Here is a 23193-nt window from a genome sequence, read left to right on the forward strand (position 1 = left end):
ATGCTTCCTTTCACCTGAAAGAACTTATGTTCTTTCTTAATTACTCTCATCACCTCTACTCCTTTCTCTCTCTTTCTCTCCCTCTGCCCCCACATCCCTGCACAGCCCTGCAGGCCAAAGGCCAGCCATTCCTGGGGCCATGCCTGCAGCAGTGAAGGCCTAGTACACCCCAACAGGGCTGCAGACCTAAGCCAGGTGTCTGGGGTTCCCATGTTCAGTGTAGGGGGTGCTGCTCCTCAGAGGCTCCCAGGAGGCTGCTGGCCGGCGGCTGGACCTGCACCACTTATTAGGAAGAAGTGGAGTGTGTCCCTAGAACGATGACGTGGAAGAAGCTGAGAAAGAGCTCCTTCTCCCGGCAAAGCCTGGCTATGGTGCCCCTGACCTGGCTCACCCAGAAGCCCCCATCGCTCTCCTCGGTGCCCGAGGGGAAGGGCCTGGTCAGGTGGAGAGGCCAGGACTGTGCCCGCTGTGGTCAAGGCAGAGCAGAAACAGAGGGACTGACAAGGAGCTGGCCTCCTGGTGAGTGGAGGCAGAGCCGGTCCAGTTCGGAGAGGGCATGGGCCAGGTACCAGGTAGACAGAACAGGCCTGGGAGGACTCAAAGTCTCAGAGGACAGGGCAAGGTGAGGAGTCCAAAGGCCAATCAGGTGACTAGGGCTAGAAGATCCAGCTGCAGCATAAGGGGTGGAGCCAGTCAGGAGAACAGAGGAAAGAGGGACTCTGAGCTAGGGCCCATTCCTGTCGCCTGCAGGGCGCTTTCTGCTGGGGTAGAAACCAATCCTGGGGGGCCTGCAGGAGAACCTATTACCTGTGAAGATACATGATGTTGTATCTGACCATCTGCCCTACCCCCGGCATCTCATGCTCTCTCCCGTCTCTGAGCCTTTGCACATGCTGTTTCCATGGCCTGAAATGGCCATCTTGACCTCCCCCACCCCGCTGTCCAGGCTGCGCTGTCAAGTACCCCTCCAGCACCGTACTTAGCACTGCATGGCAGTGGTCCATGTGCACATCTCTCCCTGAGACTGTAGGCTCTGGAGAGAACGTTCCGGGTGGGCTTTCCTCTGTCCCTCAGGGCCTCACTCCAGTAACAGCAAACCTCAGCCAGGCTGTCGAGTTGTGCCAGGAGCTATGTGGTGTGGCCAGTGTGCTGCCTGCTGGGGCCTACTGGGGCGGGCCATCCTCCTGGCTGTTAAGTCACACTGGACTCATTAGCCTCTGCTTGCACAGCAGCCTCACAGTGCCCCTAACTCCATGGCAACCCTGAGCCACTGGTCCCAGAGCACCTGGGCTTGGGACTACAGACTGCCCGAATAACGATGTGGCTCATGGCTCACCAGCCCCCCTATTCCCAGAGCTGGCTATAGCCAGTGGGTGGGGTTATGGACCCCATGGACCCAGGCGAGCTATACTTGGATTTGCCAGTGTGGAGGGTTATCTCTGGGCCCTCTGGAGGCCTATCAACAATTTCCAAAGATACCAGAATGACCACTAGGGAGCTGGAGGGTCTCCTGGGGAGGTTCCTTAATCTAGCCCTTTCCTTGGCTATCTCTTCTGGCTGGCCCAGGTCAGACTTGGGGCCATCAGCAAGGGGCTGACAATGAGCCTCCACACACTGCTTCCCTGACATGTCCACACGAAGTCCATCATGGGAAGCTGAGGTGAGGGGCTGGCCATGTGACCTGACTACTCAAAGCATCTCCCTGGAAATGGACAGTCCCCATAGGACAGAGCCCCAGTTCTGGTGCAGAGTGGACAGACCTGGATGGGGCAACAGGGACTATGGAAGAACAGAAACGAGTGGACAAGCCCCTGAGAATCAGCGGGGGTCTTTCTGCCCCCCCGAGGGCTTGCTGCACTGTGCAGGGGGGCCTGAGTCAGGCTCCAACCAGACATACCTGGGCTCCCAACCTAGGGCAAATGACCCAGCCTCTCCATGCCTCAGTTTCCTCATCTGATAAGATTATTTTGGCACACAGCTGGTCAACACATAGGCAATCCTTCCCCCATCCAGCTCTGCCTATTGGGCACTCAGTCTGCTACCTGGTACTGGGCTCTCTGGGCCATGCGGGACTGACTTAGGGGTAGGAAATCTGCCATCCTGATGGGCAGTGGGCTCTGGGTTTTCCACAGGGTGTGCCCACCAACATGCCAGGTTCAGGGACCCAGGGAGAGGCTCTTCTCTTATAGGGAGTGACCCAAACTGCAGGGGATCAGGGAGGGGCTAGGGGGGACACTCACTCTTTCCGCTGGTCAGCCAGTGAGCTGCCCCGTGTCAATGCAAACATGTCAAACTCATCTTCCAGCCGGCCAGAGGTCTCCAGAGACTGCAGGCCAGCTCTCACACTGCTGGAGCCCAGGTCTGCAGGAGCAGAAAGTCCACATAAGATGTTGCCAGCTGTCCTTGTACACGCTGTGGCCAGGCTGCTCCCTGCCAGGCCCAGGGCTGCTTCTGGATAAGCAGCATGGATCACTGGGGCCAGGGCAGTGTTTACGCATGGGGCAGGCTACCTGCTGGCTGAAGGACCATGGGCACAGTCACTTCCTCTCTTGGAATGATTTCTTAGGGCTTGGCATGAAGCAGACAGTCAATACTAAAGCTAATCATGTCTGAGCAGGCAGTGGCACAGTGGATAGAGCATTGGTCTGGGATGTGGAGGACCCAGGTTCGAAAGCTCAAGGTTGATGGCTTGCACATGGGCTCATCCATCTTGAGCACAGGCTCACCAGCTTGAGCGTGGGATCATAGACATGACCCCATGGTTGCTGGCTTGAGCCCAAAGTCATAGGTTTGAGCAAGGGGGCACTCGCTCTGCTGGAGCCCCCCAGTCAAGGCACATATGAGAAAGCAATCAATGACCAACCAAGGTGCCGCAACGAAGAACTGATGCTTCTCATCTCTCTCCCTTCCTGTCTGTGGAACCCTATCTGTCCCTCTGACTCTGTTTAAAAATTAAAATAAAAAATAAATAAACAGAGCTAATGACAGTGCTATGCCAACAAATGCTACCATGGGCCAGGAGTGCATTCTGGGACTGCACTGGTCTAAGCCTGGTTCATGCCCAGCCCTTCCAGTCCTCACGATGACCTGTGAGGAAGGGCTCATTCCTGCCCATTCCAGAGGAGGAAAGAAGGACAAAGGATGTTCAAGTGACTTGCCCAAGCTCACCCAGGTGATTTAGGCTATGGAGAATTCAGTGTCAACAGGCATTTTCAGAACAGTGGGCTTTCTGAAACCCGAGAGCTCTCAGCCATTGTGGGGCTATGAGGAAAAGTCCCATGTGTTCTGTCCCTGAGACCCAACCCTGCGGCAAGATTCAACATGGGACCCCCGTGGGGAGGGGGTCTGGGCTGATGTTCTGCTGTTGGTGCTCCAGCGGTATCACAGGGTGGCACCCAGACCCGCAGGGGTGCCCGCACTTACTCATTCCTGCCAGCTGGGACGAGAGGTTGCTGGTGGCTGCCGTGTCAGAGCCCATGTCGATGAGGTCAGCTGCTGCCTCGGCCTCAGTTGGGGCCTGGGGGGGGGAGGGAGATGCCACCATCATCCTTCATGCCCTGTAGCCTCATTCCCCTCTGCTCGGAGCACTGAAGCCGCCTGAGGAGCTGCCACCAGGGCCCTGTGATTTAGGAGTTCTTCCCCCAACCCCTTGGCCTCTAGCGCCACCGTTCCCTTTCGGAAGGCTGGAAGACCCTTGGGCATCAGCTGATGGCAGAGCCTTAAAGGGACGGTGACACAGAAAGTTAGAAGGGGTCTTTTCTAGGAGCCTAGATAAGAAGGCACATCCTGTCCAGGATGTGGGGGTGGGAGGTGAACACAGCCCATCTTCTCCCTGCTAACAGGGCATGGTCTAGTCACGGGAAAGCTGTTACCTTGGCAGTCTGGCCGGTGCGGAACCGCTCAAACCTACAAGACAGAGAGCAGAGTCAGTGAGACAGACTGAGAGAGGCCCTCAGCCCAGCCTGGGCAGAACCTTCCACACTGCAGGGCTCAACATCAATGCAGCGGCTCAGGGCGGGGACGGTGCATCTTGTCTGTCCTGAGCAGATCCACTGATACCTGATGGCCCAGGGAATTAACAGTGCCCCTCTTTCATTTGCAAAAGTGTCTCAATTTGGATTATCAATTATCTGGCCACTCCAGTCATGACCAGCATTAGACAAATGAATAGGAATAGAGGACAAAACAGGAACGCAATGCACCCATTTATTGATGGTGACACGCTGGGGACATGGTCCAGGAGTTTCTGACCCAGAGACCCCCGAGTGGCCTCAGGCTCTGTCCCTCCTGCTCTGTGGCAGGCCTCACTGCTTCAGTCTTTTTTGGACTCTAAAAGTGATACATTTGATAGAGGCTATTCATCTCATCAATCCTTCTGCTTAAGTCAGCCAGAAACGCTTTGTGCAGCTTGCGGTCAGAGCTCTAATTAAATCAGGTAAGTGGTCCATGGCCCTGGAGCCTGGCAGTGGTAGAGTGAGTAAGGACAGACCAGGCCTGCCTGGCTGGGGCCCACGCTCGCAGCCCCACTGCTGCCATTTCCAAGGGCTGGGTGCAGGGACACAGGTGCAGGGCTGACTCTGGCGAGGAGAGGAGAGGAGAGGTGGGTGAAGGCGGGCATGTATGCCCACACTGGAGGACGGCAGCTGGACACACGCACTGGATGGCCAGCCTGGTCTTTGAGAGGGAGAAGAGAGAGTCAGCTGGTGTGAGGAGACCAGGAGTACAGGGTAGGAGGGAAGTGGGAAGGGTGGGACAGCTGGCCACATGCTGGGTGAGGGGGTGGGCTACCGTTCGTGGCGCAGGAACACGTTGTTGAGATTGTCGTTGACGATCAGTAGCTCCTCCGTCAGCTGCTCATTGGCAATCCGGGGGATAAGCTCCAGGACCCGTTGCTGCATGGCTCGGCATGTCCGGTTGAGCTCCTGTCGAGGCAGCACGTGAGACAACCATGGCTACTGGACCCAGAGTGAGGCCATCTCTAATGGATAGGCTCTGGCCTCTGGGTGTGCCTTGGAGGACGGAGAGGTTTCCAGACTGGACTCAAGCTCCACAGACTAGCTTCAGGGGTTCTACAAGCGAGCCTTTGAATTTCACTTCATAGTGTTCCTTGCTGACATTTAGCTAACACATGAAAGGGTGCTGCTGGTAGAACCTGGCCTCGTGCAGATTTTGGAAGAAAGTTCCTGCCGCCATCTTTGCTCAGTTTAAATAAACTGGTCTTCCAGGTGGCTGGCTGAACAAACCGTAACTTCTCTGGGTGGACTGGGTTCTTTTTTGTAACCAAAACATAGAAAATGAACTATATGACTCTGTTATTCAAAAACCCTGATTTTGAATTTTTGCATTATTCTCACTGACATTTTTTTTTGAAGTCAATCCACTAATCTTTTATTTTTTTATTCATTTTAAAGAAGAGAGACAGAGAGAAAGAAAGAGAGAGAGAGAGAGAAGGGGGGGGGAGGAGCAGGAAGCATCAACTCCCATATGTGCCATGACCAGTCAAGCCCAGGGTTTTGAACCGGCGACCTCAGCATTCCAGGTCGACGCTTCATCCACTGTGCCACCACAGACCAGGCTCACTGACTTATTTTTTAAAATACTTTTAGATATACAGAAAAGTTGCCAAGATAGTACAGGGAGTTCCAGAGTCCTGTAACTCTTCACCCAACGTCTCCTCAGTCTGGCACTTGTCAAAGTGAAAGCATTAACAGGTCAGGGCTACTAACTAAACCACTGACTTTGTTCAGGCTTCACCTGTTTCCCACTAATGCCCTTTTTATGTCCCAGGACCCCTCACTGCATTTAGTTGCCATGTCACTGACTGACTTTTAATTACTGTTACATATTTAAACTTGTAGGGAAAAAGCAAAAAACTAAAAGGTACAGCATTATAAATATTCACTCACTCAAGACTGTTTTTCATTCAGGTGCCCGGTACCAGGTGCACTGGCACCTGGGCCACAGTCTTGAGGTCCAAATAGACTGTTGTCAAGCATGGGGCCTGTGGCCACATACCAGCCCCTTCCTCCCGGAGGTGTCATTAGCCTAGACGCTGCCCCAGTACAGACTTTGGTTTTTCTGGGCCCTGTTACTTGCCCCCTCCTCGGTCAGGCTCCTTCTCTTGGGATTTTCTTACCTGCCTGCAGAGTGACTGTCAGCCTCTGGTGGGTCTCCCCTCTTCTGCCCATGACCAAGCACATTTATGGCTTTATTCCTACTTTCTTATCTTCTCAAAAGCAGTATTTGGAGCCAGTCCCTGGGTTCAAATCCTAGCTCTGCTGCTTACCAGCTATGTGACCCGAGCATATCACATGACCTCTCTGCCTCAGCCTGGGAAAGAGGATGAAGGTCACGGTATTTCCCCAAGTATAAGACGCACCTTAATTTGAGGGCCCAGAATTTGAAAAAGAAAAAAGTATTACATAAAGTTATTGAACTCAAGTTTTATTTATTATTTTTAGTTTTAGGTTTTTTTTTTTTATAGGGACAGAGAGTCAGATAGAGGGATAGATAGGGACAGACAGGCAGGAACGGAGAGAGATGAGAAGCATCAATCATCAGTTTTTCCTTGCAACAAGGTAGTTGTTCATTGATTGCTTTCTCATATGTGCCATGACCGCGGGCCTTCAGCAGACTGAGTAACCCCCAGCTTGAGCCAGTGACTTTGGGTCCATGCTAGTGAGCTTTTTGCTCAAGCCAGATGAGCCCGCGCTCAAGCTGGCAACCCCCGGGTCTCGAACCTGAGTCCTTCTGCATCCCAGTCTGACGCTCTATCCACTGCGCCACTGCCTGGTCAGGCTGAACTCAAGTTTTATTCATCACAAAATTCATACAACTCCTCATCACTGTCAGAACTCTCATCCATTAGCTTGTCCTCATCTGTGTCTGATGACGAATCACTGTCTTCATATATTGCCTCGTCCTCAGTTCCATCTATGGCAGTGGTCCCCAACCCCTGGGCCGCGAACCATTTGGTACTGGTCCACAGAGAAAGAATAAATAACTTACATTATTTCCGTTTTATTTATATTTAAGTCTGAACGATGTTTTATTTTTTAAAAATGACCAGATTCCCTCTGTTACATCCATCTAAGACTCACTCTTGATGCTTGTCTTGGTCACGTGATGCATTTATCCATCCCACCCTAAAGGCCGGTCCGTGAAAATATTTTCTGAAATTAAACTGGTCCGTGGCCCAAAAAAAGTTGGGGACCACTGATCTATGGCATTTGAAATGACTCAACCACTGTATAAGACGCACCTAGTTTTTAGACCCTAAATTTCTCGAAAAAAGGTGCATCTTATACTTTGGGAAATGTGGTAAGTAAGTGAATGTATATCAAGTGTTCACATCGGAGCCTGGCATATGGGAAGTGCTCAATGCATGTGAGCTGTCCCTATCTGCTCTAGCAATCACTCACACCTACAAAGCTCCGGCTTGGGGGACACAGAATTAGCTGCACTATAGCAACCTGCTGCTTTCTAACTCACACAGGCTTCTCTCATAAGCCTCATGTAGTCCTCACACCCATGTTTCTTTCCACTCTGAGACTCCAACTTTACTCCTCGTCCCCTGAAAGGCAGGAGCCCCAAGCAAGTACACTGGGTCAGCTCAGTGGACAAGATGACATGGGATGGACACATCACAGCCCTGCCCTCAAGGAGTTTCAAGCCTAGCGGGAAACATACACAAAATGAGGCAATCACACCAAGCACTCCATCCTCTCATGGGTTCTGATGACTCCTGGGGCTCAGGGTCTCATCTTTTCTTGGCGCCTCTATGAACTGACATCCACAGAGAAGGTGCCTTCCCCAAACCCAGCTCCTGCCCCAGTGCCCCTTCCCTCACAGCTGGGGGTGGGACTGTGGGAGTGGCTCATGACACACGGGAGCGAGAACCCACAGTTCCCACCTGCCTCAGCCCCCGAGACCAGTGCTGTTGTCTCAAGCTGGCCCTGTGCTAACACCTGCCCACTAGGCTTGTATTCTGAAGGCGGCAATCTTGCCTACCAGCTTTTGCTCAATACTAATTATTGGGGGCTTACTCTGAACCAGGAACAGGGCAGGCAAAACCTTATTTAACTTCATGTCAAATTTGTACCATGAAGGCTGTTATTAGAGCAATTTTACAGATGAGGAAACTGAGGCAGAGGGGCTATTCTAAATTCCAATCTGATGGAGTCCAAAGTACCCCAGATGGGTACTTCTCCTGTGTGCCCTGGCTGGGAAGTAATTTGTGTAATTATTGTTACACAAATATGTAACAGTAATTAAAAGTCGGTTTTAACATCTCCCACAGTAACAAAGGAGTTCAGAGTAAGCATGAAAATCGCAGGGTGATAGGGAAGGAATGTGTGTGGTCAAACGAGCAGTAAGTCTTCTGGGGGCGGACCCGTGCTTACCTGTAGCAGCTCTAGGTCTGCAGGCTCGGCTTGGGTGGGCACCAGCTCTGTCAGCATCTCGGACATCACCCTTACGTTCCCATTCACCATCTCCAGCTCGCTGCGCAGCTTCCCAATCTGAAACACACCATTGGCCCTGGTGAGAGAGGCCAGGAGTCCTGAGCTGATGCTGCACACTAGGACAGCCGGGCAGCACCAGTCCGAGTGTGGTGCCCAGAGGAGCTGACCTGCCGGCATCCTCTCTCGGCTCCCAGGCCACATCCCTGCAGTAGAGGCCTGCGTCTCTAACTGTCCCCAACCCCACAGGCCCCTCACAGGGGCTCCATCAACCATTACCATCTCCAACCGGGGAGCCTGGTGCAGGGAGAGGCCAACAGGAAAGAAGTGGAGGGTGAATGCATCACGGAACACAGCTGGAAGGCTCCAGCATCTCCTGAGTCCAAGGGCAGCTAACAAGGCCCCCGGGGCAGTTTCCCCAGGAGAGAGGAGAGTCGGCAGGCTTGCTTCCCTCTGCAAGTGACGGGACTTACCCTCTCGGGGTTTTTGTCTTGCTCCTGGTCTGTTTGTTGTTCCTGGTCTACTTTAGTGTCCCAGGCTCTTCTGAGGATACATCCCAGCGCCACCCCCAGTCTGAGTGCAAAACTCAGACTCAGTACTTGTTACAGGGATGTCAGCAGCTTTCAGTGATCAAAGGGTCCAAGGTGTTGGCTCGGGGAGCTGTTATAAATCAAGCTGCACAGTCTCTTCACATGGGTGAGGTGGTAGAAAGCTACAGTGCTCTATGCTGTGGGGCTCTGCGGCTTGTTGTCTCCTCATGAACACTGTGCACGGTGTGGGTAGCAGGAAGGGATCAGTATGGAAGCTCCAGAATTAATCTGGCCAAAGAACCCTTTGATCACGGAACATCTCCTGGGTCTGGTTTGAAGTGGCTTACATTTTGGAAAATGCTCACACATTCTAAATCGGAACAGTGTCACTATATCAATTCACAATGCCGGTGATAGCAGCCATCTTTTACTGACCACCCATTAGGTGCCTAGTGTCTTTTTTTTTTTAAAGTTTATTTTTTTTGTTCATTAGATTCCACATGTAAGTGGAATTATATGGTAGCTGTCTTTCTCTGGCTTATTTCACTTAGCATTCTTACTGATGCTGTCCCACCTCTGGCCAGTATCTATGATGTAAGTGCCCAGTGTTTTAACGTACATGGCTAATTAAACTTGACCACCGCCTTACAGGGCACCTATCGTTATCCCAGCCTTGACAGATGAGGGTGTGGGAGCACAGACACAGGCGGTACACACGCTACAGTTCACCTGACACCTTCCAAACCCGAATAATGTGTGATGGACCTGGCCTCTTTAATGAACACTCATGGTATAAGTAAGTGGGAAAACTACGAGCACAAACCCAGCATGTCCCGGTCAGATGGGACCCAATTACAACAAGTCTGAGAGTTATATCACTAAGTGCCTAAAAGTCCTACATGTCCCAAGAGACAGCAGGAGGCTCTGAAAGACTCAAGTTTTGTTTAGTAAGAACCTTCTTGCACTAGATGTAATCAGATTTTTTTTTTTTTTTGGTATTTTTCTGAAGTGAGAAGGGGGAGGGAATACAGACAGACTCCCGCATGTGCCCGACAGGGATCCACCCCCCCCCCCCCGGGTATGCCCACCGGGGGCGATGCTCGGCCCCTCTGAGGCATTGCTCCACTGCAACCTGAGTCATTCTAGCACCTGAGACGGAGATCATGGAGCCATCCTCAGTGCCTGGGCCAACTTTGCTCCAATGGAGCCTTGGCTGCGGGAGGGGAAGAGAGAGACAGAGAGGAAGGAGAGGGGGAGGGGTGGAGAAGCAGATGGGTGCTTCTCCTGTGTGCCCTGGCCGGGAATCAAACCCGGGAATTCCACATGCTGGGCCAACACTCTACCACTGAGCCAACCAGCCAGGGCTGTAATCAGATTCTTAACCCATGCAGATACCAGACTTCAGGCAAACTGGTTTAAAATCATAACCCCAGTAAGATAAATTTTGGATCACAGGGTGATTTTACAATTTTTATGTACCTTTAATTATTTGTCCAGTTAGGAAAACTTCTCTAGTAATACCTGTAACCCTCGGAGGTGACTTTATAAGATATTAAAGTACAAAAATTTCTCTTCAAAAGAAGGTGAAGGGCATGAAAGGCTGTCTGGCAGGCTTGTTTATGAACCCAGATGATGCTGTACCAGAGGGCAGTCGGTGCGCTTGGGAAAGTCGTTTCACTTCTGTTTCCATCATATATACCTGAATGTGTTCTTCTTTTCCCCTCTTTTTTTCTACCTGCACGTTTTCACAAGCATTTTTGGCAGCTAAGCTTTTATACTTAGCTGATGTGATGGGTCTGAAGTTTGTAAAACAACTCAAAGTGGGCAACCCAATAGCGAAAGGCCTTCACTTATACCCCAATAGCCAAATGACGGTACACCCAGCCAGCACTGGTCACGGCTGTGGACGCCCCTGGTAGGGACAGCAGCTTCTGCATGCTACAAACGGCTCCTGGCCAAAGGGCAGATCATCTTGCCTCTAGGAGGAAGAAACTGAAGGACAAATGTCGACTAAACCAGTGTGACACCTAGTCTGAGGAGGGTCATCTTTCAAAGGTCCTCACAGGGCCCTGGGAAACCTGGCCCAGGCCAGCCTCTGGAATCTGACACTATGCCTCAAATATTCTTGGAGCTTCACGGGAAGCATCGGCACACACAATGCAAGAGCTTTTTAAAATTCTTTTTTGTGTGGATGCTTTAAAATTGTTTTTAGCCAGAACCTCTGCTCAAATGAAATCTTACGTGAGCTCATAAGCAAACCACACAAAGAAAGTGGAGATGCTGTGGGCAAAGGGGCTGCCTGCCGGGCACCTCCTCTCCCTGGTGCTGCCTGAAGGGCTCCGTGGAGAACAGTTGGGAGGACAGCTGATGTAGAACACAAAGCCTGCCTGGAGCCGGACAGACTCGAATTTGAATCCCGCTCTGTCTCTAATGAGCTGTGTGGCTCTGGGCAAGTGAATTTCTCTCTCTGAGTCTCATCTCCCAAATAGGAATACACCTCTGTGAGGCTGCTGTGAGGACCCAGTAGAGGTTCCAGGACCATACTTTTCATTCTGACAGGGAGTCCTCCCTGACACGTGGGGAGGGGCCAGGCCTACCATCCTGACCCTTGAGGCTCTGACCCAGGCTTATTTACCTGCTCAGGGGTTGGAGTTATGGGTGCATCGCTGGGGAGTACAGCTGAGGCAGGCAGAGGAGCTGTGTGCTGGGTGGGGTCCCCCCGATGACTGGCGTCAGTGCCCACAGAATTCTGTCCTGATGGTGTCTCCGAGTTGAACACGGTCTAGCGGACAAACAACTGGATCAGCGAGGCCAGTAAGGGCCCCAGGATGTAGCTGCAGAAACCTCTTTTGGTGACCACTCCTGCCTCCCTACCCGCTGCTCCCCTCATGAGTCTCCTCACCCTCTGGGGTGTGTGGATGGGTGACAGCATGTCTAGGTCGGTCATCGGGAACTCCAGACCCTTCCTCCGCAGGTCCTCGTAGACGGCGACGACACCTGTCAAATCGGGCGAGCTGCGGAACGCGTCAGCCCAGGACTAAGAGGGGACAAGGGGACACGGCCGGTAACCACTGCTCACTGAAACCCTTTTAAGGTCACCTACCCACCCTCCACAGAACAGCAATTCCATCCCTGACCTCCTGGTCCTTTCACTACATCGCCCAGACAGCCCATTCCATAGCAAGGCCCCAGATGACAAGTCTCCCCACCCCCGGAATGCCCAGTCAGCAGACCAAGGTGGCTCCCACAAGAAAGACTGAAGCCAACGGAAAAAGAGCAGCAGTGGCGCGGGCACCCTTCCCCTTGGCCAGGGCCCAGAGCTGTCAGGGAAGAGCTGGCACTGAGCTCTCCTTGGCCTGCCCGCCTGCCCACGCTCACCTGGATGAGGTTGAGGACTTTGTCGTGCACGATGGTGGGGGGGTTGTTCTTGGGCAGGATGGTCCTCACCAGCACGCCCTCCACGAAGTCCTGGCTGGCCACCAGCAAGTGGAAGCGGTGCCCACAGTTCTTGACACAAGTTTCCAAGACCTGGAGGCCAGGAGGTGCCCGTGAGCACCTGTCAGAGGACAGGACCACCCAGCGCTACCCTTCACACTCCGCTTATGCCCCAGAGGGCAATCTTAGAGGGAATAGGGCTTCTATTCCCTGTTTAATATTTAAGCCTTTGTTTAATATTCTCACTATGAAGTGAGACCCAGCACACCGAGAAGCAGGGATAATGCTGGGATCCCAGACTGGTTTCCTGGCGGGTGAGGCTGGGGTGGGTAGAGAGAGGTGTGTGGGCTAGAGGCCGCTCACTAAGTGGCCTTAATGCCCATAGAATCTTGTCCTGAGGCTGTTTCTGAGCTAAATACAGCCTGGGGGAGGGGGAGGTGGCTCTCTAGGTGGAAACCAAAGAGAGGTTTCAATCAAGTGGTGACCCTGCGGCCCAAAGAAAAGGCAATGGCCTGCCCTCCCAACTCCTGTTCCTGCTCCCAGCAAGAGTGGCCTTTGCATTCAGCATAGCCGGGTCTGCCTGGACAGACACTGCTGTGGGGAGGCTGGCACAGCACTCTCATCCCCACCCCCCCACCACACCCACTCTGACAGCAGGACATCCCCTCATGCCTGGCTCGTCCTGTTGTGGGCAATGACTGCCCTTGGCCACCATTTGTTTTATGTTCATTTTTCAGGAAGAGTGCCCAAGTGCCAATCAGCACCCAACTGGGCCTGCCTGGCTTTTTGCCCCTGAGAAGCGTGGAGTCACTGAATCTACATTACCCGCAATCTCACTGGCCCAGGCCCTCCATGACTGGTTCTGGAGGGAGGTGGGCCTCGATGTGCCTGCTCCCAAGCAAGTAGGTTGGAGAGGACTTTTTTCAGTGGCCTCTCTTGCCACTTCAGGTTTGCAGTAGTGTAGATAGGACAGCGCTTTGCCCACAAACCTTTCTTTCCCAGCTCTTGGAAGAGGAGCCCCACAGAGGCTGGGAAGGCCTCCTCAGTGGACCTTGGTGCTACTGTGGACAGACAAGGCACTCACCGTGAGAGCCAGCATCACCTCGTGGAAGTTCTTATTCCCCACGATTCTCTTCTTTATTGCGCGAAAGGCATCTTTGGGACTGGGCAGAAGGACAGAAGGAAGGATGGCTGAGGCATGGGGCCTCCTTATCCGGCATGGAGGCTGCTTGCCTGAGATCAAGGGCTCTGGGAAGCAGGGATGGCTTCTGTGAACCACCCTCCCTGGGTCTGGTTCCTGTTCTCTGTTTATCCAGGTTCTACACCACATCACACTCAGCCTGCCCCACCAAAATCCTCTCAGTAGATCCTGAATATGTGGCAGAGATTCTCCCTGTGTGGTCCCCAGCACCACTGCAATAGAACACTTTAAGGGGGAGGTGTGTTTGTGAGAAACGCAGACCCTGGGCCCCCACTCTTGACCCCCTGAGCCAAACATTGAGGGGCTCTGCATGCTTACCATGCCCCAGGGGCTTCTTATGCAAACTGAAGTTTAAGAACCAATCCCTGGCCTGACCAGGCGGTGGTGCAGTGGATATAGCAACGGACTGGGATGTGGAGGACCCAGTTTCGAGACCCCAAGCTCGCCAGCTTGAGTGCGGGCTCATCTGGTTTGAGCAAAGCTCACCAGTTTGAACCCAAGGTCACTGGCTCGAGCAAGGGGTTACTCGGTCTGCTGAAGGCCCGCAGTCAAGGCACATATGAGAAAGCAATCAATGAACAACTAAGGTGTCGCAACGAAAAACTAATGATTGATGCTTCTCATCTCTCTCTGTTCCTGTCTGTCTGTCCCTATCTATCCCTCTCTCTGACTCTGTCTCTGTAAAAACAAAACAAAACAAAACAAAAAACCAAAAACCAAACAAATAAAAATCCTGTAGGCACAGAGTCCTAATGCCCTACCCTGGCCAGTTCCTCCACCATCCATCCTTTCCCTCAAGCCTCCCCACACGAGCCAGCCCCACGCTGGATGCTGGAGACACACTGGTGAACAGACCACACACTGCAGGGAGACTGGTGTGAGTGAGGGAGATGAGTGGGTCCTGTGGTAAGAGCGAGGATGTGGGGAGGGGTCAGTGATGTCTTCTCCGAGGAGGGGGCATTATAGCTGAGTCCGGAGGATGAGGTGAACCCACTGTGGGAACAGGGGCAGTGGGTGAGATAGAGCCTGGACCAGGGCCCTGGGGTGGAGGAAACGAAAGATGGCCACACTGAACGGGGGGATAATGGGGGGCTGGAACATGATAGGGTGCACCTATGTGCAGAGGGAGCCCTGAAAGTTTGGTGGCAGCCTGCTCTCCTTACCCCGTCTGTAACTTTACTGTCACCCCCCACAACTCACTCTGGCTCCCTGCCCCTCAGCCCTGAACAGGTGACATCGCTATTGCCCACACAGACCACTCTTGCCTAAAAGCCCTTGTGGCCCCCAACTTCGTCCTCGCTCACAATGCTGTCCCAGTCCTCCATCTCTTTGGTGGCACTAACGGGGGCCTGCTGGCTAAAGACGCCACCTAGAGGGCAGGGACCACATTCTATGTGGCACTTTGCTGCCCCAAGGCCCAATGTGGTGCCGGAGCTATAGGAGCACGGAAACATTTCCTAGGCCACCAGTGGCTGTTGGGGCCTGTTCTACCATCTGACCGGGTGTCTGTCTGCCTGTCAGTGCTGACCAGTCCAGGGCAAGTCAGGAGAGTCAGGGTCCTGACACAGGTCAGCCAGCACAAGGGGAGGCAGCAGGAAAGCTTTCATGGGAATGGACTCTATGAAGGGCAGAGCCACGGAGGCCTGTCAATGCTTGTGACAGAGAGGACACTTGGGACAAGGGACTCTGGACCCTGGTGGGGTGGGGCCCTGCCCCAGAAGTGAGAGGCAAGTTTTTAGCCCAATGCTCTGGGGTAACTCCTTGCCCTCCACTCTTCTGTGGGGGAAGCTAGTTTCTACTCCTGGCTGGGCAGCTCATCTGTGGCCATTTCAACTCCAAAGGGACTTGTCTCCACTTCTTATAGAGTGGTCCAGAGAAAGGACATGGCATTGGGAATCTAAAGTTCCGCTGTGTGTGCGACTGCTGTGGGCCTAGTACTCTGCTAGGAGCCCAAAGTGGATGACCAGGAGGCCACGACCCAATGAAGGAGTTGACAAGAGACTAAAGTTTAGAGGACAAGCTTAGTGAGGCAAGGGTCAATATCTGCTTTGCTCCCTGCTGCGTCCCCAGTGCCCCATGTAGGGCCTGGAACATAGGAGGTGCTCCTATTAATAGCACACACCTGAGCAAGTTGGAGCCCGAGCCCCAGTTCTGTCAAAGTTTACATGGGAGATGGGGACTTGCCTCTCTAAGAACCCAGCAGTGACTTCAGCCCATTCATGAAGCCCCATTAGGTTTTCTCCTTCTGTCTTTTCTCTTGGTGGCACTGCCATCTGCCCACCCACCACTCTTACCTCCCAATCTTATGAGCCCAGATGTAGGTATGAGTGTCCCCTCCTCGCTCCTTGGCAAGCCCACGGAGCACCACTGCAGACACTCGGAGGTACTCTCCTGACTGGCCTTGCCTGTGTGATGCAATTGCCCGCAGCCTCTCCTGGGCTCCAAGCTGGGTGCCCGCCCGCTGCCTGCTCCCAGCCCGTCCCTCTACACACAGCACAGCCTGGCCGAGAGGACCCCTCACAGGACAGCTGGATATCCCCGTGAAAAATAGAGGGGAACGAGATCCTGCTGCAACTGCTGATCCTCATTTTCCAGAACAGAGGCCTCGTCTGGCTGCACTTCCTGCTGGCGGTGGTCATCACACCCCTCGCCCCTCTCCTGGGTTTTTCCTGAGGACAGTGGACTTAGCATCCCTCTCTGCTCCTTGCAGGCCTTGGCCTTATGGCTGGAAGGACTGAAGTGAGTTTTGCTTTGGAAGACAAAGGCCTAGAGAGGTAAAGTGACTTGCCCAAGGTCAGAGCTGGTGAGTGATGGCTAGTCAGAGGCCAGGAGCCAGACTGTGCTGCCTCACCGACACCACGTATGCGCGTGCTGGGCTCCTCAGCATTGGGCAGGGCGCTGGGCCTGCGCACCAAAAAGACGTGGCAGAGGCCAACTCGGGCCCGCTTCACTCTCACTGCCCTCCCCGTGACCCCCGCCCTCCCTACTGGTGTCACGTTAAGGAAATGAAAGTCTGTTCTTGCTCCCAGAGGAGCGGGGAGGCCCTGACACACATTCCAGTCCACAGAATGCAGCAAGGTCCTCGGGGCTGCCTCCTATTTCGGAGTGGCCAGCTGGCCTTCTCCTAGGAAGAGGTGATGTCTGAGGAAGGCCTGGTCCCTGGGGTGCTGCTGAGAGGCCGGGAGGGCTGGTCGCATCCAGCCACCTCTGGCCTCTCATTCCCGAGTATGGGCTGACAGGATCTTGATTCTAAAATGCCATGTTCCTGCCTGGGTGGGCTCAGAGGACCTCTGCAGTCCCTGCTGGCACCACGGGTCACACAGAAACGTAGCTGGGGCAGGGGGCTCTCCAGCCGGGGCAGGGCGTGATGGGGCGTGCTGCATTGCAGGTGGCTCTCCCACCCAGTGCTGCACTGCGGGTGGCTGTCCCTCCTGTGCCCACTCACCCTTCCTCCGTCTCGTTGATGATGTCACAGATCTCCATGTTGAGGGCCCAGTCCTCGCTCTGCAGGGAGCCATCTGTAGCTTTCTCTGAGGAGAAGACACCACAAGTCACAAAGGTATGTGGGGTCCCAGCTGACAAACTTGAATAGTGGGGTGCAGGTGTGTGGTGAGGGAGGTGCAGTGGGAAAAGATGGAGAGGAGGAAAGACAAGACGGGCCAGGCACTGTGTCAACTGTTAACCTGTGCTGTCCCATTTGTCACTTAGTTCTTGTCAGTAGCCACGCTAGCCTGGGAGTGTCACTGTCCTCTAACCACCAAGGAAGCCATGGCTCAGAGTACCGAATGGATGAGCAGGTACCAGGTCCAGCAGGGCTGGCTTCCAAGTGCTTGTTTTTGACGTAACAATAGAGAGAGTGTTTTGTTTTTGATAATAAAATACTTCTTTTGAACCATTCACATGGTTCAAAAAGTCCCAAAGTGGCAAGCAGGAGAGAGTGAATCTATCTGCCTCCCATCCCCTCTTCCTAGAGGCCCCCACTGTCTCCAGTTTCCTCTCGGATCTCCCGGAGACAGTCTTTACCTATGCAGGGAAGTCCAGACTCCGGTACCACAGGTCCCTGGCCTTGGCCTTCCCCTTGGAGCCGGTTCCTGCCTGCAGAGGGAGCAGGCACCGAGCCTCCCTGTAGGACTGCTGAGAGGTGATGAGGCCAACAAGCCATCCGGAAGGGACATGGCACAAAACAGGTGCTCAGGAAGTGGTGGTGGCAGTTTTTTTTTTTTAATTGAGGTGAAGGTTACATAATAAAAAATTAACCTTTTTAAAGTGTACAATCCATTGGGTGGTGAACACACAATACTAGAGACAGATGATGTATTATAGAATTGTATGCTTGAAACCTATATAATTTTATTAACTAATGTAATCACAATGAATTCACTAAAAATTTTAAAACTTACAATTAAAGAAAAAGTATACAATTCAGTGGCATTTAGTACATTCACAATGTGGTGCAACCAACACTTCTTCCCAGTTTAGGTTGTGCTGACTCTTAGCTACAAGATTCTCGAAGCCTGCCAAGGTCAGGGTCAGCAGCCATTTGCTGAAGATATGCTTGGTGCACGGCCCCGGCTGGCCGCCTTTCCTCTACTGTCATGTGCGAGGCAGTGGGTAGATGATGATGGTGGCAACTGATAATCTGAGGATACTCATACATGTTCTTGAAAAAGTGAAGTGCTGTCCCTCCACCCAAGATGCCGCCCGTTTTCAGTAACCTCTGCACCCTGCTTAGTCCCACTCTCATACACAGCAGTTGTTAAATAAGACCCACCACAGCACGTAGACAATTCTGTATGCTGCTTTTTCAGGTGACAGTCTATCATGCATGTTACTCCTGTATGGTGTGTCAGGCACACACATGCATTTTTACCACACGTAGATGTGTGACGAAACAGCACTTCATCAACGTTTTAAGGTTCAGTCAAGCGAGAGCCTTGGAGTCCTGACTCAGGGCACTGTGCGAGTCCTTGCCCAGCACAGCCTTCTCTTTGACTTCTGGGCCCCGGTGCGGGTGGCGTGCTCACACACCGCGGGCCTCACGTGCCCATTGGCACCACGCTGTCAGCCATCCATCATCTGCCAACAGTGCTCGACAGACCGGGCACATGGAGTGTGATGTGATGGGACAACTATCATCCTGTTCTCAGGGAGGTCCGTTCTGACGCGTCAGGCCCGCTTCAGGTGCTGGGGGGGCAAAGGTGGAAGAAGGACATGGTCCCAACCCCATCGCACCCGAAGAGGCCGCGGCTCTGAGCCCAGCCTATCAGGATGGAAGCGGGAGCCTGTGTGACTGGGAAGGGCCCTCTTCCTGGCAGGCAGGCCCATCCCAGAGGGGCAATCCCTGCTCTGGGTCAGCAGAGCCAGCTCCCCATAACTGGCTTCTCTGACCTTTGTTTTGAAATTGCCTGCCTTCATTCTACGCTGGGTCCTACCTTGGTCCTGCAGTCAGATAGATGCCAGGATGGCCCAGGACACATGCCAGGCAGTGAGGCATCCAGGTAGAGACCCAGCGGCAGAGTGGGTTGCTCCATTCCGTCGGAAGAGCTCTCTTTAAAAGGGTTGAAAGATAGGCTAGTTCACCCTACCATTGTGTCCTAAGTGTGGCTTCTTTCCATCACACTCTCCATCCCTGGGGACTCATACACTTGCTGAGCTGCATGGGAAGGACCAAAGACAGCTAGACAACTAGCCTTTGAGCAGAGGGTGACCCCCAGTCATATGGGGCAGAAGGACTGTCATCCCTCACTCCTGGATTGCCTCTAACGGGCACACTCTGGCTCCCGACTCTCCACCTTCCCCATTCCCTTCTCGCCCTGCCCTCTCCACTGCTCCCGCGGGCCACCACCCCTCTCTCAGACCACTCAGCTCCTCCTGCCACCCTCCTCTCCACCCACTCTCCCTCCTGCCCGGAGTTAACTTCCTGAAACCTAAGTGACTGTGTACCTCTGTGCCCCAAATCCGTCAAAGGCCCCTCCAGCTCTCAGCCAGGCCTCCAGGCCCCTCGACAACAGCAACACTTTAACTTTCCAAGTTATTTACTGCGTAACACCCAGTACTGTTAGCTGTTTCCATAAAGAACGTGGTAATCCTCACAGACATATATAGAAGGTGTACATTATTGCCCTCATTTAACTGCTGAGGGAACTGAGGTGTAGAGATGTCACCGAGCGGTAAGGGAGGAGCAACCCTGACGCCACAGGCCCCATCTCTCATCAGGGATCAGCAACTCTGCTTTCCCAGAAGGTTCCCTGGACCACTCAGGCCGCTCACCCCTCTTTCTGGACCCCTGGTTCCACCAGCTAGACTTGTAGTAGCCCCTCTATCAGATCCCCTATGTCCCCCCAGAGACCCCTGAAGGTGATGGACACCTCTCTTCTCCTTGGAGAGAGAGCACAGGTTTTAGAAGGGATTATGGCCATTTGGGAAAGGCAAGTAGACTGTTAAGGGGACGGCTGGGCAGTTGCGAGTCAGAACTGCCATCCCAAGGAATCAAGGTGGGTGCAGAAGGACCTGAAGCACAAGTCTGATGCCCACCTGAGCACAGCTGTTAAATTCTTTAGTCCCAGTGCCAGTACTGGGTGGAGCCATTCAGAGGATGGAGTGGTTTTGGGGGAACGGGGAGTAAGGGGAGTTTTAGTCAGAATAAACAGGAATGAGGAGAGAAAGAGGAGAGGAGAGACAAGCTCCATCTGGACAATCTCAGCAGAAGAAAGGTGAGCCCAGATCAGGACGGACCCAGCCCACCCATCACCTGCCAACTGCCTTCTGTCAGGGCTGGGAGTGGAGAGCAGGACTGGGGAGAGGTGTAAGACTTCCTTAAAGATTTCCATGGGACAGTTGTGTTCCCTTAAGGGCAGAAATTTAAACCCACAGGAATCTGGGGATATTTGTTTTGTTTCTGTTTAACCATAAAAGCAACTCAGCTTGCTATTTTAAGAAGGGAGAATAAAAACACTGGCAATGGTTACCAGTTCCAAGAGTGACAGCTGACTTCCTGACCTCTGAGCTGTTGGCGGAAACCTTCAAAGGCCCCAGCAGTAGTTCTGCTCTTGTCCCCAGCTCCCAGGAAGCCAGGCCTCACAAACCTCCACCACCCATTAGGCTGCACTATTGTCTAGGGCTGGCAGGCCTGGGGTTTAAATCACTGGGCACCTGTCTGCCTGCTCAGTAGATTGTCCTCTCCATGCTGGGCCTGGTGCAGACACCACCTTCCCAGAGAGCTCCCGAGAGCCTGCTGGGCATGGTGGCAAGCAGAGTCATGTTGGGCAGCAGTACAGGTTTGGAATGGGACAAGTCTGGCCCCACCTCTTCACCATGGGCAAGGATCAAAGCCATCTCCGTGTCCATTTTCTCATTTGTTAAACCAAGATAAGCCTGCTGGCTTTGTGGGACACTGAGACTTTTATTTTATTTTATTTATTTATTTTTTTTACAGAGACAGAGAGAGAGTCAGAGAGAGGGCTAGATAGGGACAGACAGACAGGAACAGAGAGAGATGAGAAGCATCAATCATCAGTTTTCGTTGCGACACCTTAATTGTTCATTGATTGCTTTCTCATATGTGCCTTGACTGTGGACCTTCAGCAGACCGAGTAACCTTTGCTCAAGCCAGCGACCTTGGGTCCAAGCTGGTGAGCTTTGCTCAAACCAGATGAGCCCACACTCAAACTGGTGACTTTGGGGTCTCGAACCTGGGTCCTCTGCATCCCAGTCCAACGCTCTATCCATTGCGCCACCGCCTGGTCAGGGGACATTGAGACTTTTAGCCAGACAATGCATGCACAACATCAGGGAAAGAGCAGTGACCAGTAACTGCTAATTACTATGACCGTGCCTTGGGCTGAGAACAGGAAAGCGTGGCCACCAAAGACGCATCAGCCCCAGGCCCTTGGCCTTGGCCTGTGCATCTCGGGGGAAAGCCCCCAACTGCCTGAGCACAGCGGGCCTTCCCAGCCACAGGGGAAGCCCTTTCTGCTGCTTTGGAGGGGCCATTTCTGCGGGTGCTCAGTGGATCATGGTCAGCATTGTGGATGCAGCCACAATGACCTCCTCCTCCCCAAGTCAGCCAGGAGGGGAGCAGCCTGGAACCTTCTCCCTACCCTGCATGCTCAACAGTCCCCAAGTTTCTGTGGATTCCAGCTGCTCAGTGTATCTCAGAGTTGCTCCCTACCCCATCATCTCTGTGACAGCTCTGGTCCAGGGCCTGTCACCTCCCCTAAGCCTGGGCTCTCACCTTCACACTCCTAAAACATAAATCTAAGCAGTACTTTTCACTATCTAAAAATTGTCCAGGGCCTCGCTGCTGAGGGTCAAACCTGAACTCTTCAGGAGCTGATAGGGTCACTGGGACTGAGCATGGCCACAGCCATCTGTGCTCCCCCACTTTGCAGGTCTTGCTCTTCCACTCGCTCAGGCATTGGTTCACAGATAACCATGACAACAGTGAGGACACTATTCACCACTACCGGCACAGTCACTGGCACTCTATGTACCAGGTACTTCACTCCAAGCCAATTACCTCTCACCACAACCCTCACACCGCGGATGAATGAACAGGGGCACAGAAACACCAGTGACTTACCCCTGCTTATAAAACTTGTAAGTTGCAGAGCAGAAGTTCAAACCCAAAGAGGTCTGGTTCCCAAATCCATATCTTTTTTTTTTTTTTAATTTATTTATTTATTCATTTTAGAGAGGAGAGGGAGAGACAGAGAGAGAGAGAAAGAGAGAGGAGAGAAGGAGCTGGAAGCATCAACTCCCATATGTGCCTTGACCGGGCAAGCCCAGGGTTTCGAACCGGCAACCTCAGCATTTCCAGGTCGACGCTTTATCCACTGCGCCACACAGGTCAGGCGAGAGAAAGGATTTGATATGTGGTGGTAGGTGGTTGGAGATTGTGGAGGGTCTGAGTTCGATTTAAATTTTTTATTTATTTATTCATTTTAGAGAGGAGAGGGAGAGACAGAGAGAGAGAGGGGGGGGGGAGAGAAGGGGGGAGGAGCTGGAAGCATCAACTCCCATATGTGCCTTGATCAAGCAAGCCCAGGGTTTCGAACCGGCAACCTCAGCATTTCCAGGTCAACGCTTTATCCACTGCGCCACCACAGGTCAGGCCCAAATCCATATCTTAACCACTATGTTACGTGCCTCTCAAACCCACTCAAAACTTGTTGTCAAGGCCCCAGAGAGACATCGGCAAGCAAAACCAACCAGGTCCTGCCCACAGGAGGTTTACAGTCCAGTGAGAGGAACTACTGGCAATGCAAAAGGCAAAAATGCTGTGATAGAGAGGACTGGATGCCGAGTCAGTGCAGTGTGAAAGCCGGATGTGGGCAATGAGTCAGTGCAGTGTGAGAGCCAGATGCGGGCCCAAGTCAGTGCAGTGTGAGAGCCAGATGCGGGCCCAAGTCAGTGCAGTGTGAGAGCCGGATGCGGGCCCGAGTCAGTGCAGTGTGAGAGCCAGATGCGGGCCCGAGTCAGTGCAGTGTGAGAGCCGGATGTGGGCAATGAGTCAGTGCAGTGTGAGAGCCGGATGTGGGCCCAAGTCAGTGCAGTGTGAGAGCCGGAT

General features: G+C 53.1%; 1 protein-coding gene across 2 annotated transcripts in view; it reads right to left on the minus strand.

Annotated features, from left to right (window-relative positions):
* Positions 1-23193, minus strand: part of TOM1 (target of myb1 membrane trafficking protein) — a 44222-nt gene that overhangs the window by 7942 nt on the left and 13087 nt on the right. The window contains exons 2-11 of one of the 2 annotated variants that reach the window (XM_066259771.1): positions 17071-17155; positions 13509-13587; positions 12368-12517; positions 11892-12026; positions 11625-11771; positions 8403-8519; positions 4789-4922; positions 3873-3906; positions 3424-3517; positions 2241-2361 (exon numbers count right to left, since the gene is read on the minus strand). In XM_066259771.1, the coding sequence (XP_066115868.1) occupies positions 2241-2361; positions 3424-3517; positions 3873-3906; positions 4789-4922; positions 8403-8519; positions 11625-11771; positions 11892-12026; positions 12368-12517; positions 13509-13587; positions 17071-17155 (1096 nt within the window). The remainder of the gene's footprint in view (positions 1-2240; positions 2362-3423; positions 3518-3872; positions 3907-4788; positions 4923-8402; positions 8520-11624; positions 11772-11891; positions 12027-12367; positions 12518-13508; positions 13588-17070; positions 17156-23193) is intronic. The other variant, XM_066259781.1, reaches the window with a different exon arrangement.

This window comes from Saccopteryx bilineata, chromosome 1 (assembly GCF_036850765.1).
Source record: "Saccopteryx bilineata isolate mSacBil1 chromosome 1, mSacBil1_pri_phased_curated, whole genome shotgun sequence".
NCBI lineage: Eukaryota > Metazoa > Chordata > Mammalia > Chiroptera > Emballonuridae > Saccopteryx > Saccopteryx bilineata.